This window comes from Dendropsophus ebraccatus, chromosome 10 (genome assembly GCF_027789765.1).
Source record: "Dendropsophus ebraccatus isolate aDenEbr1 chromosome 10, aDenEbr1.pat, whole genome shotgun sequence".
NCBI lineage: Eukaryota > Metazoa > Chordata > Amphibia > Anura > Hylidae > Dendropsophus > Dendropsophus ebraccatus.
In genome coordinates, this window is record NC_091463.1 from 97,995,172 (window position 1) to 98,011,689 (window position 16,518).

The following is a 16,518-nucleotide window of genomic DNA, read 5'->3' on the forward strand; positions in this document are numbered from 1 at the left end:
ATGTATACATTATATAGTGGAGGAGTGATATATATATACAGCACATATATGGTACAGCAGACAATGTATACACTATATAGTGGAGGAGTGGTATATATACAGCATATATATGGTACAGCAGATAATGTATACATTATATAGTGGAGGAGTGGTATATATACAGCACATATATGGTACAGCACAGTATGTATACATTATATAGTGGAGGAATGGTATATATACAGCACATATATGGTACAGCAGAATATGTATACACTATATAGGGGAGGAGTGGTATATATACAGCATATATATGGTACAGCAGATAATGTATACACTATATAGGGGAGGAGTGGTATATATACAGCACATATATGGTACAGCACAGTATGTATACATTATATAGTGGAGGAGTGGTATATATACAGCACATATATGGTACAGCAGATAATGTATACACTATATAGGGGAGGAGTGGTATATATACAGCACATATATGGTACAGCACAGTATGTATACATTATATAGTGGAGGAGTGGTATATATACAGCACATATATGGTACAGCAGAATATGTATACACTATATAGGGGAGGAGTGGTATATATATACAGCACATATATGGTACAGCACAGTATGTATACATTATATAGTGGAGGAGTGGTATATATATACAGCACATATATGGTACAGCACAGTATGTATACATTATATAGTGGAGGAGTGTCCCACACATACACTGTCTGTATCATTATACATTACAGCTGGATGACAGACAGGCTCAGACATAAGTCAGTGGAAAGGCCGGACCACGTGACTGGATGTCGCAGCTGCCCCTGTGTGAGGAGGTTTGGCCCGCGCTGCGCTCCGTACTGATCCCTGCGCCCTGACAGGAGGAGGCGGTGGGCGCCGCCATGGTGTCCAAGGTGAGTGCCGGCTCTATGGAGGAGCGGGCTGTGGCGGTGTCATGTGTCCTGCTGTTATATCCGGCATCAATACAGACAAACCGGGACCTGTATACCTTACTGTACAACGTATATCCATATATACACCAGTCACTGCTGTACCATCATATCTATATATACACCAGTCACTGCTGTACCCCCATATCCATATATACACCAGTCACTGCTGTACCCACATATCTATATACACAGTCACTGCTGTACCCACATATCTATATACACAGTCACTGCTCTACCCACATATCTATATACACCAGTCACTGCTGTACCCACATATCTATATATACACCAGACACTGCTGTACCCCCATATCTATATACACCAGTCACTGCTGTACCATCATATCTATATATACACCAGTCACTGCTGTACCCCCATATCTATATATACACCAGACACTGCTGTACCCCCATATCTATATACACCAGTCACTGCTGTACCATCATATCTATATATACACCAGTCACTGCTGTACCCCCATATCTATATATACACCAGACACTGCTGTACCCCCATATCTATATACACCAGTCACTGCTGTACCCCCATATCTATATACACCAGTCACTGCTGTACCATCATATCTATATACACTAGTCACTGCTGTACCCCCATATATATACACCAGTCACTGCTGTACCATCATATCTATATACACCAGTCACTGCTGTACCCCCATATATATACACCAGTCACTGCTGTACCCCCATATATATACACCAGTCACTGCTGTACCCCCATATATATACACCAGTCACTGCTGTACCCCCATATATATACACCAGTCACTGCTGTACCCCCATATATATACACCAGTCACTGCTGTACCCCCATATCTATATATACACCAGTCACTGCTGTACCCCCATATCTATATATACACCAGTCACTGCTGTACCCCCATATCTATATACCAGTCACTGCTGTACCCCCATATCTATATACACCAGTCACTGCTGTACCCCCATATCTATATATACACCAGTCACTGCTGTACCCCCATATCTATATATACACCAGTCACTGCTGTACCCCCATATATATATATATATATATATATATATCTATACACCAGTCACTGCTGTACCCACATATCTATATACACTAGTCACTGCTGTACCCCCATATCTATATATACACCAGTCACTGCTGTACCATCATATCTATATATACAGCAGTCACTGCTGTACCATCTAACCTATATACACCAGTCACTGCTGTACCCCCATATCTATATACACCAGTCACTGCTGTACCCCCATATCTATATACACCAGTCACTGCTGTACCCCCATATCTATATATACACCAGTCACTGCTGTACCATCACATCTATATACACCAGTCACTGCTGTACCCCCATATCTATATACACCAGTCACTGCTGTACCCCCATATCTATATACACCAGTCACTGCTGTACCCCCATATCTATATATACACCAGTCACTGCTGTACCCACATATCTATATACACCAGTCACTGCTGTACCCCCATATCTATATATACACCAGTCACTGCTGTACCATCATATCTATATATACACCAGTCACTGCTGTACCATCTAACCTATATACACCAGTCACTGCTGTACCCCCATATCTATATATACACCAGTCACTGCTGTACCATCATATCTCTATACACCAGTCACTGCTGTACCATCATATCTCTATACACCAGTCACTGCTGTACCCACATATCTATATATACACCAGTCACTGCTGTACCCCCATATCTATATACACTAGTCACTGCTGTACCATCTAACCTATATACACTAGTCACTGCTGTACCCCCATATCTATATACACCAGTCACTGCTGTACCATCATATCTATATACACTAGTCACTGCTGTACCCCCATATATATACACCAGTCACTGCTGTACCCCCATATATATACACCAGTCACTGCTGTGCCCCCATATCTATATATACACCAGTCACTGCTGTACCATCTAACCTATATACACTAATCACTGCTGTACCCCCATATCTATATACACCAGTCACTGCTGTACCATCATATCTATATACACTAGTCACTGCTGTACCCCCATATATATACACCAGTCACTGCTGTACCCCCATATCTATATATACACCAGTCACTGCTGTACCCCCATAATTCTATATATACACCAGTCACTGCTGTACCATCATATCTATATATACACCAGTCACTGCTGTACCATCATATCTATATATACACCAGTCACTGCTGTACCCCATATCTATATACACCAGTCACTGCTGTACCCCCATATCTATATATACACCAGTCACTGCTGTACCCCCATATCTGTATATACACCAGTCACTGCTGTACCATCATATCATATATATATATAGATATGATGGTACAGCAGTGACTGGTGTATATATAGATATGGGGGTACAGCAGTGACTGGTGTATATATAGATATGGGGGTACAGCAGTGACTGGTGTATATATAGATATGGGGGTACAGCAGTGACTGATATATATATAATCAGTCACTGCTGTACCCACATATCTATATATACACCAGTCACTGCTGCACCCCCATATCTATATATACACCAGTCACTGCTGTACCATCATAACTATATACACCAGTCACTGCTGTACCATCATATCTATATATACACCAGTCACTGCTGCACCCCCATATATATATATACACCAGTCACTGCTGTACCATCATATCTATATATACCAGTCACTGCTGTACTCCCATATATATATATATATATATATATATATATATATATATATATATATACTAGTCACTGCTGTACCATCATATCTATATACACCAGTCACTGCTGTACCCCTATAGCTATATACAGCAGTCATTACTGTACCCCCATAGCTATATACAGCAGTCATTACTGTACCCCCATATCTATATACACCAGTCACTACTGTACCCCCATATGTATACACAGTTACTGCTGTACCCCTATATCTATATACACAGTCACTGCTGTACCACCATAGCTATATACACCAGTCACTACTTTACCCCCATATCTATATACACAGTCACTGCAGTACCCCCATATCTGTATATACACAGTCACTGCTGTACCCCCATATCTATTTACCAGTCACTGCTGTACCACTGTATGTATATATACACTAGTTACTACTGTACCACCATATCTATATACACCAGTCACTGCTGTACCCCCATATCTATATACACCAGTCACTGCTGTACCCCCATATCTATATACACCAGTCTCTGCTGTACCCCCATATCTATATACACCAGTCACTGCTGTACCCCATATGTATATATACCAGTCTCTGCTGTGCCCCCATATCTATATATACACCAATCACTGCTGTACCCCTCTATATACCCCAGTCACTGCTGTACCCCCATATGTATATATACACCAGTCACTGCTGTACCCCCATATGTATATATACACTAGTCACTGCTGTACCCCCATATGTATATATACCAGTCACTGCTGTACCCCCATATCTATATACACCAGGCACTGATGTACCCCAAATATATTTATACACCAGTCACTGTCTTACTCTATATCTTTTTTTTTTTTTTTATAACTGTAATTTTTATTGCAAAGATTTTTCAAAAATTTTTTGCACAAACAGAACAAAGAATTACAGGGCATGTACAGGATAATGTGAGAAACAGCAATATGATGAGGTACCAGCAATAAGTATAAACATATCAGGCACAAGTAGGTAGAAATAGTGGCAGCACCTAGTTCTTCTGTGACCATAGCGGCACAGCATAGTTCTACAAGGATAATCAGAAAACATAGATAATACAGCAGCTGTCGTCTGATGATATCTACCTGTTACTTATGGCTCAGACAAAAAGTGGAACCAAACTACAGCCCCATAACAAAACCTTTTGACAAACAGACAACACAGACAAACTAAGACAGGACTCAACACCAAGGAGATAGGAAAAGGGGGGAGGGAAGGGAGGGGAGGTGGGAGGGACAGGGAAACTAGGGTCTACTGCCAGAAGAGGCAATCATATCAAAGGAATCCCAAAGGATCCATATGGACTCAAATTTATCAATGGCATTATTAAGGGAAGCAGTAAGCTTTTCTAGGGAACGCAACTCCCGGATTCTGGCGAGCAAACAAGGCCGGGAAGGAGGGGATGTTTGCTTCCAGGCACGAGCAATTAAGGACTTGGCCGCTGTCAGGATAGTGAGTAACAACTTCGCCTGCTTTTTCCGGAGGGTCTTTGGGAACAAGTTCAACAGACAGATTCCAGGGTCCCTAGCAATGGTAGCACCCAAGACTGTCGAGGCCAGTCTGCAAACCTCTACCCAAAATGGGCGGATAAGGGGGCAATCCCAAAATATATGGAGGAGCGACCCCACACTACCTGAACACCTCCAACATTGTGGGGGGATAGCATTATTTAGTTTATGGAGGAGCTCAGGCGTATGGTACCAGTGCATTAACAGCTTATAGTGGGATTCCTTATATGTGGTGCAGATGGAGGATCTTGCCGCCCTGTCCCATATCACATCCCAACACTCTGGGGGGAGCTGCCTGCCCAATACCGCCTCCCACTTATCCATATAGTGATGTCTAGCCTGGGAGCCATCAGAGGGTGAGTTAATAATTCGATAGATATCTGATATCAACCCTGATGTAGAAACGCCCCCTCTCACTAATTGTTCAAAGGCAGTTGGTTTCGAGACTGTGAGGGATCCCAGGCGAGACAGCATAAAATGGCGGATCTGTAAATAGGTATATTGCTCTGAGGGCGGTAGCTCAAATCTGTCCACAATCCTGTGGAAGGGGAGAAGGGTGCGTGTAAGTGGGTCTACCATGTCGGCGAACTGAAACAGTTTCTTGGAGCCCCATAGTCTAACTATATGAGATTGTAAACCAGGCTGAAAGTCAGGATAGAGAAGGAAGGAATTTAAAGGGGACGTTTTGGAATAGAGTTTAAATTTGGAGGAGCAGATGGACCAGATGTGCAAAGTAAAGTTAATGGGGCCAAGGAGGTTTAAATGGGAGAAGGAAGGCGGAGAGGGGTGCCAGAGAAAGGAGTTGGGATGGAAAGGTGCTAGCCATATTTTTTCAATCTCAGCCCATTTCTTATAGGCTAGGTACTTGGACCATGCAGTAATTTGTCGCAGATGAGTGGCATAATAGTAATGTAGGATATTAGGTACTGCGAGGCCTCCCTGAGTCTTACTACTCATCATAACCGAAGCGGGAATACGATGCCGCTTTGCCGCCCAAATAAATTTGAAAATATCCCGCTGTAGGGTTTTTATCTCGGATAGTGGTATACGCACCGGGAGAGTTTCAAAGAAGTAAAGTAACTTCGGGAGGATCGTCATCTTGACCGAAGCCACTCTACCCAGGAGAGAGATGAAATGGGAGTTCCATTTGGCCAGAAGGGCCCTAAGTTCTTTAAAAAGAGCAGGATAGTTGGTCGCGTATAGTGAAGAGTATGTAGGAGTAAGCCGGATGCCCAGATACTTAATAGAGGACTCAGACCATTTGAATCGGAAGACAGATTGGAGGTGTGTTATCGTGGAGCTAGGGAGGTTGAGGGGCATGATTTCAGATTTAGAGGTATTTACTTTATACCCAGAAAGTACTCCAAATTGGGAGAGCAAGGCCCTGAGTGCCGGTAGGGTCGTATGAGGGGACGACAAGGTGAGGAGGACGTCATCTGCAAAAAGCATGATTTTGGACTCCTTGCCTCGGACTGATACACCACGGATGTCTGGGCAATTCCGGATGGCCGCCGCCAGGGGTTCGATACAAAGGACGAACAAAAGAGGAGAAAGCGGACAGCCCTGGCGGGTGCCATTCCGAATTGGAAAGGTCCCAGACATCATATGGGGGAATTTGATAGCAGCAGTAGGTCGTGTGTATAAGGCCTCAATCGCAGTCAGAAAGGGTCCCCGAAAACCACAGCATCGGAGGGTCTCAAACATGAATGGCCACCCTAGGCGGTCAAACGCTTTCTCAGCATCTAAACTAAGTATCAGGGCCCTCTCCGACTGCTGATTAACTGCATCGATAACATCAATTGCACGTCGAGTGTTATCCCCCCCCTGTCGTCCAGGCACAAAACCCACTTGATCGGCATTGATAAGTGATGGCAGCCAATAACCTAGGCGGGTGGCAAGTAGCTTAGTAAAAATTTTAAAGTCTGAATTTAGGAGGGAAATAGGCCTGTAATTGGCACATTCTAAAGGGTCCTTACCGGGCTTGGGGATAAGTGTAATGTAGGAGTGGGACAGTGTTGTGGGAATAGGGGAACCTTGCATAAAAGAGTTAAAGAGGGACAGGAGTCGAGAGGATAACTCAGAGGAAAAGGTTTTGTAGTAGAGGTATGTGAATCCATCTGGCCCCGGTGCTCGTCCCGACGGGAGGGATTTCAGTACTTCTGATAGCTCCTCCTCCGTAATAGGTGCATTTAGGGTTTCCAAGGCATCTGCAGACAAAGTCGGCAAGTTGCAGGCAGACAGGAACTCCCCAATACGCCGAGAGCGAGCATCTGGGTCAGAGGGTAGAGTAGAAGGTAGTGAGTATAGGTCAGTGTAGTACTGCAGAAAAATGGAGGATATATCAGCAGGGTTATAGTGGAGTCGCCCACCAGGGTCCCTTAGGACCTGAGGAGACTGGGCCAACGCCCTATCATTGAGCATATTTGCCAGTAGCGTATGTGCTTTGTTGCCCTTCTCATAGAATCGCTGTTTAGAATAAACAAGCAGCTTTTCAACTTTAGATAGTGATAGGTCTTTTAAGCGGGCTCTCGCAGCTACAAGTTTCCTCAATGTCCGAAGGGAAGGGGACTGAGCAAGGGAGCGTTCTAGGGTTTGAATGTCACATTTGGCAGCGTGCATGGCCAATTGGGCGTCTTTTTTCTGTCGCGAACTGAGGGCTATACAGTGCCCTCTGATAACAGCCTTATGGGCTTCCCATAGAGTCGATTCAGAGGTAACTGTCCCGCTGTTCTCTAAAAAATAAGTGGAAAGGCATGCTTTGATTGAATCACGGGAAAGTGGGTATTTTAGCAAGCTCTCATTCAAGCGCCAGTGACACTGGCGGGTGGGGGATTTAAGACTTTTAAAGCACACCAACACCGGGCCATGGTCCGACCACGAAATCGGGTCAATAGAAGCGCTTTCAAGGAGGCGTACAGTAGGAACATTACCAAAGAAGTAGTCAATTCTAGAGTGCACGCGGTGTGGGTGTGAATAGAATGTGTATTCCCTCTCCGTAGGGTGGTCAATACGCCAGAGATCAAATAAATGATGTTTGCGGATAAGCTTACGGAATTCAGCAGACAGTCTGGCCTGGTCTACAGGCACTGGACGACCCGAAACCGAGTGTCTATCCAACTTCTCAGAGAAGGACAAGTTGAAATCGCCTCCTAGTATTCTGGGGGCCGGGGGGTATTTTGCGAGTTTATTGAGCACCCTACGGAGGAAGGGGATTTGACATTTGTTGGGGGCATAAACATTACAAAATATAAGAGGCTTCCCGTGCAGTTGACCTTCCACTATTACAAAGCGACCTTCCGGGTCTAAAAAGGAGGAGGAGACTTGGATGGGAAATGAGCGGGAAAAGAGAATCGCTACTCCAGCTCGCTTAGAGCCACTAGATGCGGCAACGGCTGTGGGGAAGGCATGCCTAGCAAAGGCAAACGTAGCAGCTCCATCAAAGTGAGTTTCCTGAAGGAATGCCACATCAGCCTTCGCATGTTGCATTTCCCGCAGAGCTAGTCTACGTTTCACATTAGAATTAAGGCCTTTCACATTTAATGTCACACACTTAGCCATATGGGTAGCATGATGAAACGACCAAGCAAATGAGATGGCTTACCCACACAGAGAATACCTTATGGCTGACAAGTCCTGGCCGGGTCATGTCCAGTATTGCAATCTCCGCGGCAGAGACCCTAGAAAGGAAGGGAAGGGGACAAAAGGGGGGAGAAGGATCGACAAGGACAACAAAGACACAAGACAAACAAAACAGGAACCCCGTAGGGTTCAAAGCACTCGGCTCAGGTCCTGGGTACATAATGCCAGGAAGTGGGGAAGAACAAAAAAAGTAATGGAAACTCGGTGTGGAACACCGTAGAAAACACAACCAAAAGGTTGAACAACAGTATCCCCTTAGGGGGGGGGAAGGAATCACCAACAAAAGATACATAGTGATGTACAACTTCAGGTAGAGAACTCAGGCCATCCAGCTATGAAGGAACTTTACAATTCTAAAATAAGCCATGTGAAAAAGAAAAGGAGAAAAACAGGGCCTCTCGGCAGCAGAGTGAGAGGACCATCAGGGGGCTACAGAGAGCACAGCGGGTCGTTGTAGAGGTCTCATGGAACCTTAGTCAGGTCTGCTTCTGGGCCGGGTCCAGGCTCTCCAGAGCGAGGACGTCTCCTCTTCTGACGTGCAGACTGCCACACCGGTGGAGGGGGAGGAGGTGGAGGTGCAACAGTCCAATCTGAGATCTTGGGAACAGGAATGTCCAGAAGATCACAGAATTTCTGAAGGTCTGCGAGGTTACGGAGAACAGCGGATCTGCCATCTCTACGGGCAGATAGGGCAAATGGAAAGTTCCACCGATACGTAGCGTCATAGTCCCGCAGAGTAGTTAGGAGTGGACGGAGGAGGCGGCGTTTCTGCAACGTTATCCACGACAAATCGGGGTAGAGTTGTAATGTTGCACCATCAAAGTCCAACTCGCGGAGGGAGCGCGCTTTTGCCATAATTGCCTCCTTGATGGCATAATCATGTAGGCAACAGATAACATCTCTTGGTGACCCATTGGTAGGCTTAGGTCTCAGAGCTCGGTGCGCCCTGTCAAATTTTATTTTGTGACTGGGTGGCTCACCTAATATGGTGTTAAACAGGCCTTCAAGAGTGTCCATCAAATCGGTGTCTTGTGTAGCCTCGGGGAGGCCCCGTATGCGGATGTTGTTGCGCCTGCCCCTGTTATCCAGGTCCTCAATATGGCGCTGCATGTCATCGAGTGCAAGAGCCTGGGTGGAAACAGTGGAGCACAAGGCGCCGATGTAGTCCCTGGTGGAGTCATGGTCATTTTCAAGGGTATCAACTCTCAGGGATATATGCTGTATATCTTTCCGGACCTCCGCAATTTCCACCCTACAGGCTTCCTTTACCTCAGAAATGAGGGACTTAAAGTCCTGCTTAGTAGGGAGTTGAGATAGTATGTCATGCATCTCCCCCTGGGACCTGGACCCCACCACCGAAGTCTCGGATTCAGAGTCAGTGTGAGGCCAATCAGCCTCCTTATGTGAGGCAGATCGGGTATGTGGCTCAGATGACTTAGATGTTATTGCCTGTCCTCCTCGCTTCACCCTGTCCCCTTTTTGAGATTTAGTAGGGGCAGCCATCATGTACTGAGATATGCGCTGCTGGCCCTTTAAAACGGCAATGTCTTTGAGCAGGGTCCCAGGTACGGAGAGAGGGTGGGGAGATATAGAGGGATCGGGGTCCCTACAGATCTCCAATGTGTCAGGGATAGTACCTGTGGTGGCAGGGGAAGGCCCAGGAGGAACGCCGGCGGAGCTGTGTCGCAATAGAGGCATGCGGTATAGGCCGCAAGATGGCGGCGCCTCACCTCCTCTCCCGGCCTCACTCGTGGCTCCGTCTGAGCTGTGGCGGCGGCCGCTGTACCGCGTCGGTCTCCGAGAGCGGCGGAGACGGGATATGCCCAGGGCCCGGTTCGATGGACCCCCCGGACCGCTGGGGCCAAGAAGATCCCGTCGCCACGTGTCACGAGGCCTGGGGCGCAGCACCACTGCCGGACGTGTGATGTCCGGGGGGATCACCGGGGGGCCGGGGTCCGTCTCGGGGCACTCACAGGATGGTCCGGGGGTCCCCCTGATCTTCCTCTCCATGCACGGAGGTAAGTCGCTGCTGTGGGTGCAAGGTTTGGCTGCGGATGTAGCTGGATGGCCGGGAGCTCCTCTTCTATGCTGCCGCTCTCATCGGCGGTTCGCCACGCCCCCCTGTCTTACTCTATATCTGTACATGCCCACAGGTGACTAGGCCCCTGAATGTATGTGTGTGTGTGTTATATATATATATATGTATGTATTTATGTGTGTGTGTGTTATTGGTTCAGTGCTGTTATATTGATTATGTCTCCTGATTTTTGGTACAGATACTGAAGCTGGCAGCGGTGCCCGGCGGACTGATCGTCTCCTCCTACGGCCTCTACGCTGTGTCTGACCGAGAAGCCAAAGGAGATCGTCTGGACCCCCAGAAGGTAACCATAGCGGGTGGTAGACCATAAGCCAGGGGTGGGGGCTCTGCTGACATTGTATGCAGTGATTCTCTATCTCATGGCTGACATTGTATGCAGTGATTCTCCATCTCATGGCTGACATTGTATGCAGTGATTCTCCATCTCATGGCTGACATTGTATGCAGTGATTCTCTGGCTCATGGCTTCCACCTCTTTCCTCCTAGTTGTCGCTTTACTCTGTTCCTAACCAACAATCAAGATTCATTGAAGCTCAGCCAGGCCGCGTGCAGTGCGTCTTCTCTGCAGTACGGAGAACCGTGTGGCCCCTCATATCCTGGACCCAAGTAAGGACCTTTACATTAGAGTAAGCGGGTCATAACCTTTTGGGGGGGGGGGGGGCAGAATATTCTAGTCACCTTTGTGTTTGTCCTGTGTTACATTGTGTCATTTTGGTTTATTAGAACACCTGCAGCTCAGTGAGGACCGGAGTGGAGGAAACAATACAGCTTGGGAAAGGTAAGTGTCACCATGATGGTGAAATATGATGGAGAATGATGGCGGCCGCCATGAAGGTGAAAGAACATAGAGGATGGTGGTGGTCGACATGACGAAGAATGACGGTGGCCACCATGATGGACAATGACGACGGTGGCCGCCATGATGGAGAATGACGACGGTGGCCGCCATGATGGAGAATGACGACGGTGGCCGCCATGATGGAGAGTGACGACGGTGGCCTCCATGATGGAGAGTGACGACGGTGGCCTCCATGATGGAGAGTGACGACGGTGGCCTCCATGATGGAGAGTGACGACGGTGGCCTCCATGATGGAGAGTCACGACGGTGGCCGCCATGATGGAGAGTGACGACGGTGGCCGCCATGATGGAGAGTGACGACGGTGGCCGCCATGTACCTCCTGATCCTATCGGATGTCTCATAGATGAATGGTAACACCCTCCAATGAGATCAGTGAAGGATTTTATGTATTTTCTCCTATTCATCTAGATAGTTACATTTACCTGAAGAATCCGCCTCCTGAGTTTCTCCCCCGAGTCGGCATCATCTCAGTCAGTGGATTGGCCGGCTTGGTTTTAGCCAGAAAAGGTAACTTTTTCTATAAAATGAAACTTTATCTCCTGTAAATCTTTGCGGTGGCGTCCAATCAGCTGTAGTAGGAAAGCGACTAGACAGGACAGGAATGCTGGGAGTAGCTCACCATGTCAGTGAGAACCACAGAACCACTATGGACACCTGTCACATAGTAAAAGTGATTACTACATCGGTTACTAGTTACTTGTGTAAAAAAAAAAAAAAAAATCTTATTGAGTGTGATCCGCCCTTCCTAAAAACTTGGATGTTTTCCCCTCTTCACATTCTGTTTTGCAGTGTACATCGTCCTCCCCTCCCAGATGTGATCTTAACCTCTGAGACCAGGGCAGAGTAGAGAGCCTTAAAGGGGTTTTTGACCAAAATGTTTTTTCTTTCAAATCAACTGCTGCCAGAGATTAGTAATTTACTTCTATTAAACAATCTGCAGTCTTCATGTACTTATCAGCTGCTGTATGTCCTGCAGGAAGTGGTGTTTTCTCTCCAGTCTGACACAGAGCTCTCTGCTGCCACCTCTGTCCATGTCAGGAACTGTCCAGAGCAGCAGCAAATCCCCATAGAAAACATCTCCTGCTATGGACAGTTCCTGACATAGACAGAGGTGGCAGCAGAGAGCACTGTGTCAGACCGGAGAGAAAAAAACACTTCCTGCAGGACATACAACAGCTGATAAGTCCTGGAAGACTGAAAATTATTTTAATAGACATACATTACAAATCTGCATAACTTTCCAACTTCAGTTGATTTGAAAAGAAAAAAAATAAATACATTCCCATTTTTCCCTAGAGACTGTATCTCTTTTATGACAAGGATATTAAGTATCTGTTACATGAACTTTATGGACCTTTGTGCCTGATCTCATCCTCTATTGATAGGTTCCAGACTAAAGAAGATTGTGTACCCGCTGGGTCTGGCTGCGTTGGGTGCGTCCGTCTGTTATCCGGCACAAGCCGTTATTGTTGCCAAGGTAAAGGGTTTTATTGCACCCGCTCTTTAAGCACATGGCAGGCAGAGGGATTGTGCCAGGATAAACATGGCAACTCCTGGGGATTCGTTAGCTTTCTGCTTGCTGTCAGTGAATGGGAGCTGATGGAAGACAGTAGTGAATGATGGATATATATTGTGCTTTCTGGCTGACACCAGGTTATTGTGATTCCACAGGTCACCAGTAAGAAGTTATACGGCGCAGGTCATTGGACGTACAACGCCATCAGCTCTTTATGGAAAGCAAAACCTCACAAAGAAGAAGAAGCAATTCCAGCCCCAAGAGAAGAAGTAAAAGTAAATAGAAACCTTAAAGGGGTACTCCAGAAAAAATGTCTTTAACCCCTTAAGAGCCCATGCCGTACGGGTACATCATGGAATCCTGTCACTTAAGGACCCATGCCGTACCTGTACGTCATGGAGTCCGGCAGTGCTTTGAAGTGAGCCCAGGAGCTGAGTTCACTTCAAAGCACGTGGGGACCGGCTGCTATATGCAGCCTGGTCCTCACTGTTAATGATGGGCCGCCGCAATCGTGCTGCAGCCTGCCATTAACCCCTGCAGTGCTGCAATCACTTACATCAGTGACAGGAACTGTGCTGCAGAGGGGAACTGATCGTTCCTGGTAGTCAGATCGGCGATCAATGTATAGAGTCTGCACGGGCAGGCTCTATGCAATTATCTCAGATTACAGCGATCAGTGCTATGCTATGGCATAGCAATGATCAGTGTATGTAATGTAATGTAAAAATGTCCCCTAAGGAGACATAAAAAGTAAAAGAAAATGTAAAAAGTTTTAAAAAATGCCTCATAGCCCCTCCCCCAATATAACTAAAAATAACCCCACCTTCCCATTTTATACATAAAACACATAAAAATAATAAAGTTAATTAACATATAAAATACCGTAGCGTGCGTAACCGTCCGATCTATTGAAATAAAACAATATTATTCCCGCACAGTGAACGGCATGAACAAAAAACGCAGATTGCTTTTTTAAAATTACACTTTATGTTTAAAAAAAATTATTAAAAATGAATCAATATGTTTGATCTAGAAAAATAAAATTGAAATATAAACTAGAGATCATGGCGCAAACAATGACACCCCATATGACCCCATAGGTGAAAAAATAAAAGCGCTATAAGAGTTACAGTAGGACCATTTTAAATATACCTATTTGCAAAAAAAAAAAGTTTTACTGCTAATAAAAATAGAAAAAAGTTAGAAAACCTAAACCTGCATATCGCTGTGTTCAGACCGACCTATAGAATAAGAAAAAATCAGTTTTACTGTAAAGTGCATTATGTAAACATGGAAACCCCACCCATTTGCAGAATCGCATTTTTGAACCCAAGTTCACCCCATAAATGATATTTTGGGGATTCAGTCATTCATTTTATGGCAGAATGAAAGATGCCGTTACAAAGTACACCTGTTCCTGAAAAAAAAAAAAAAAAAACCCTCACATGGCCCTGTAGGTGAAAAAATGAAAGAGTTAAGGTGAGGAGATAATCTCCAGTCTTCCAGTACTTATCAGCAGCTGTTTGTCCTGCTGGAAGTGGTGTATTCTCTCCAGTGTGACACAGTGCTCTCTGCTGCCATCTCTGTCTATGTCAGGAACTGTCCAGGGCAGGAAAGGTTTTCTATGGGAATTTGCTGCATGGACAGAGGTGGCAGCAGTGAGCTCTGTGTCAGACTGGAGAGAATACACCACTTCCTGCAGGATATACATGTAACTATGGATATTCCCATCTGAGGAGATAAAAGCTGATCATGAAGGTCTGACAGCCTGAGGACAGTACTCTCAGCCCTGTACTGATCCACTTATCACTTATATTCCTTACAGGAGGCAACAAGAGAAGAGGAGAGAGGAGCAGCAGAGCCTAAGGAGTCACCCGCAGAACACGGTGCCCAAGACGAGCAGGAGCCGTCCACCTCACCCGAGCCTCCTACCATATCACCCCCTGTAGATCCAGAAAAAGCCAGCGCTACAAGTGTCTACACAGGTAAGCAGTCCATGACAGCGGGGGAGGGGATAACCCTGCACAACACAACACCCTGGGCCAAATCAGTGCGGGTTGCCAGAATTTGTGATGTCACTATACAGTCAGTAGTAACAGATCAGCTGCCATAACTGCATATTGCAAAACAACAGCTTATGGTTTTATTGCTGCTGCGGTGACTGATTTCATTTTCACTAGAAAAGGTCATGTGATGATAGTTTCTAGGGGTATATAAGAAGTATACATGGATAGTCACTGTGTACATACATTTCTTACCTTCTGCATTCCTCTCATGTATCTCTGTGCATGTACATATATATATATCCTATACAGAGCTGCCAAAGAACGTGAAGTTTCAGCCTCCTCCAGAACTTGTTGACCATGGGCAGTCCAACCCTGAGGATGTAGATCTGTACAGCACCAGATCCTGATCGGCCGCACATGGGATAAGTAACCCGCACTTGGATCCGTATATGAAGAGTTTCCACAGCTTCAGAGGGAACTTTTTATCCCTCTAGCCATTCTTTACTTTCTCACATTTGATATAATAAATAAAATGTATAACAGGTGATGGGGGTCTGCTCCTGTTCTTTATTGGTCGTGGACGCTGTAACCGTTTATTCTGTTTTCCCTCACATCACCGTCCAGCTGTCTTCATTTAATATAGCTGCTGTTACAGTGTATAAGAGTGAAAAATCCACCATCTTGTTTCTCCCATCCAGTATATGGTTCCCCAGTATGTAGTTTCCCCCAGTATATGGGTCCCCAGTATGTAGTGTCCCCAGTATGTAGTTTCCCACAGTATATGGGTCCCCAGTATGTAGTTTCCCCCAGTATATGTATCCCCAGTATGTAGTTTCTCCCAGTATATGGGTCCCCACTAGGTGGTTTCGCCAGTATATGGGTCCCCAGTAGGTAGTTTCCCCCAGTATATGGGTCCCCAGTAGGTAGTTTCCCCAGTATATGGATCCCCAGTAGGTAGTTTCCCCCAGTATATGGGTCCCCAGTAGGTAGTTTCCCCCAGTATATGGGTCCCCAGTAGGTAGTTACCCCAGTATATGGATCCCCAGTAGGTAGTTTCCCCCAGTATATGGGTCCCCAGTAGGTAGTTTCCCCCAGTATATGGGTCCTCAGTAGGTAGTTTCCCCAGTAGGTAGTTTCCCCCAGTATATGGGTCCCCAGTAGGTAGTTTCCCCCAGTATATGGGTCCCCAGTATGTAGTTACCCCAGTAT

At 45.9% G+C, this 16,518-nt stretch overlaps 2 protein-coding genes across 3 annotated transcripts in view; one reads left to right on the top strand and one right to left on the bottom strand.

The window, feature by feature from the left end:
- POF1B (POF1B actin binding protein) overlaps positions 1-16,518 on the bottom strand; it is a 482,431-nt gene that overhangs the window by 360,152 nt on the left and 105,761 nt on the right. The window lies entirely within an intron of this gene.
- APOOL (apolipoprotein O like) lies at positions 795-15,856 on the top strand. Its single transcript, XM_069985666.1, has 9 exons — positions 795-904; positions 11,105-11,209; positions 11,413-11,532; positions 11,650-11,704; positions 12,196-12,294; positions 13,173-13,264; positions 13,459-13,578; positions 15,129-15,288; positions 15,619-15,856. The coding sequence occupies exons 1-9, from the start codon at positions 893-895 to the stop codon at positions 15,714-15,716; spliced, it is 861 nt and encodes a 286-aa protein (XP_069841767.1). The 5' UTR covers positions 795-892; the 3' UTR covers positions 15,717-15,856.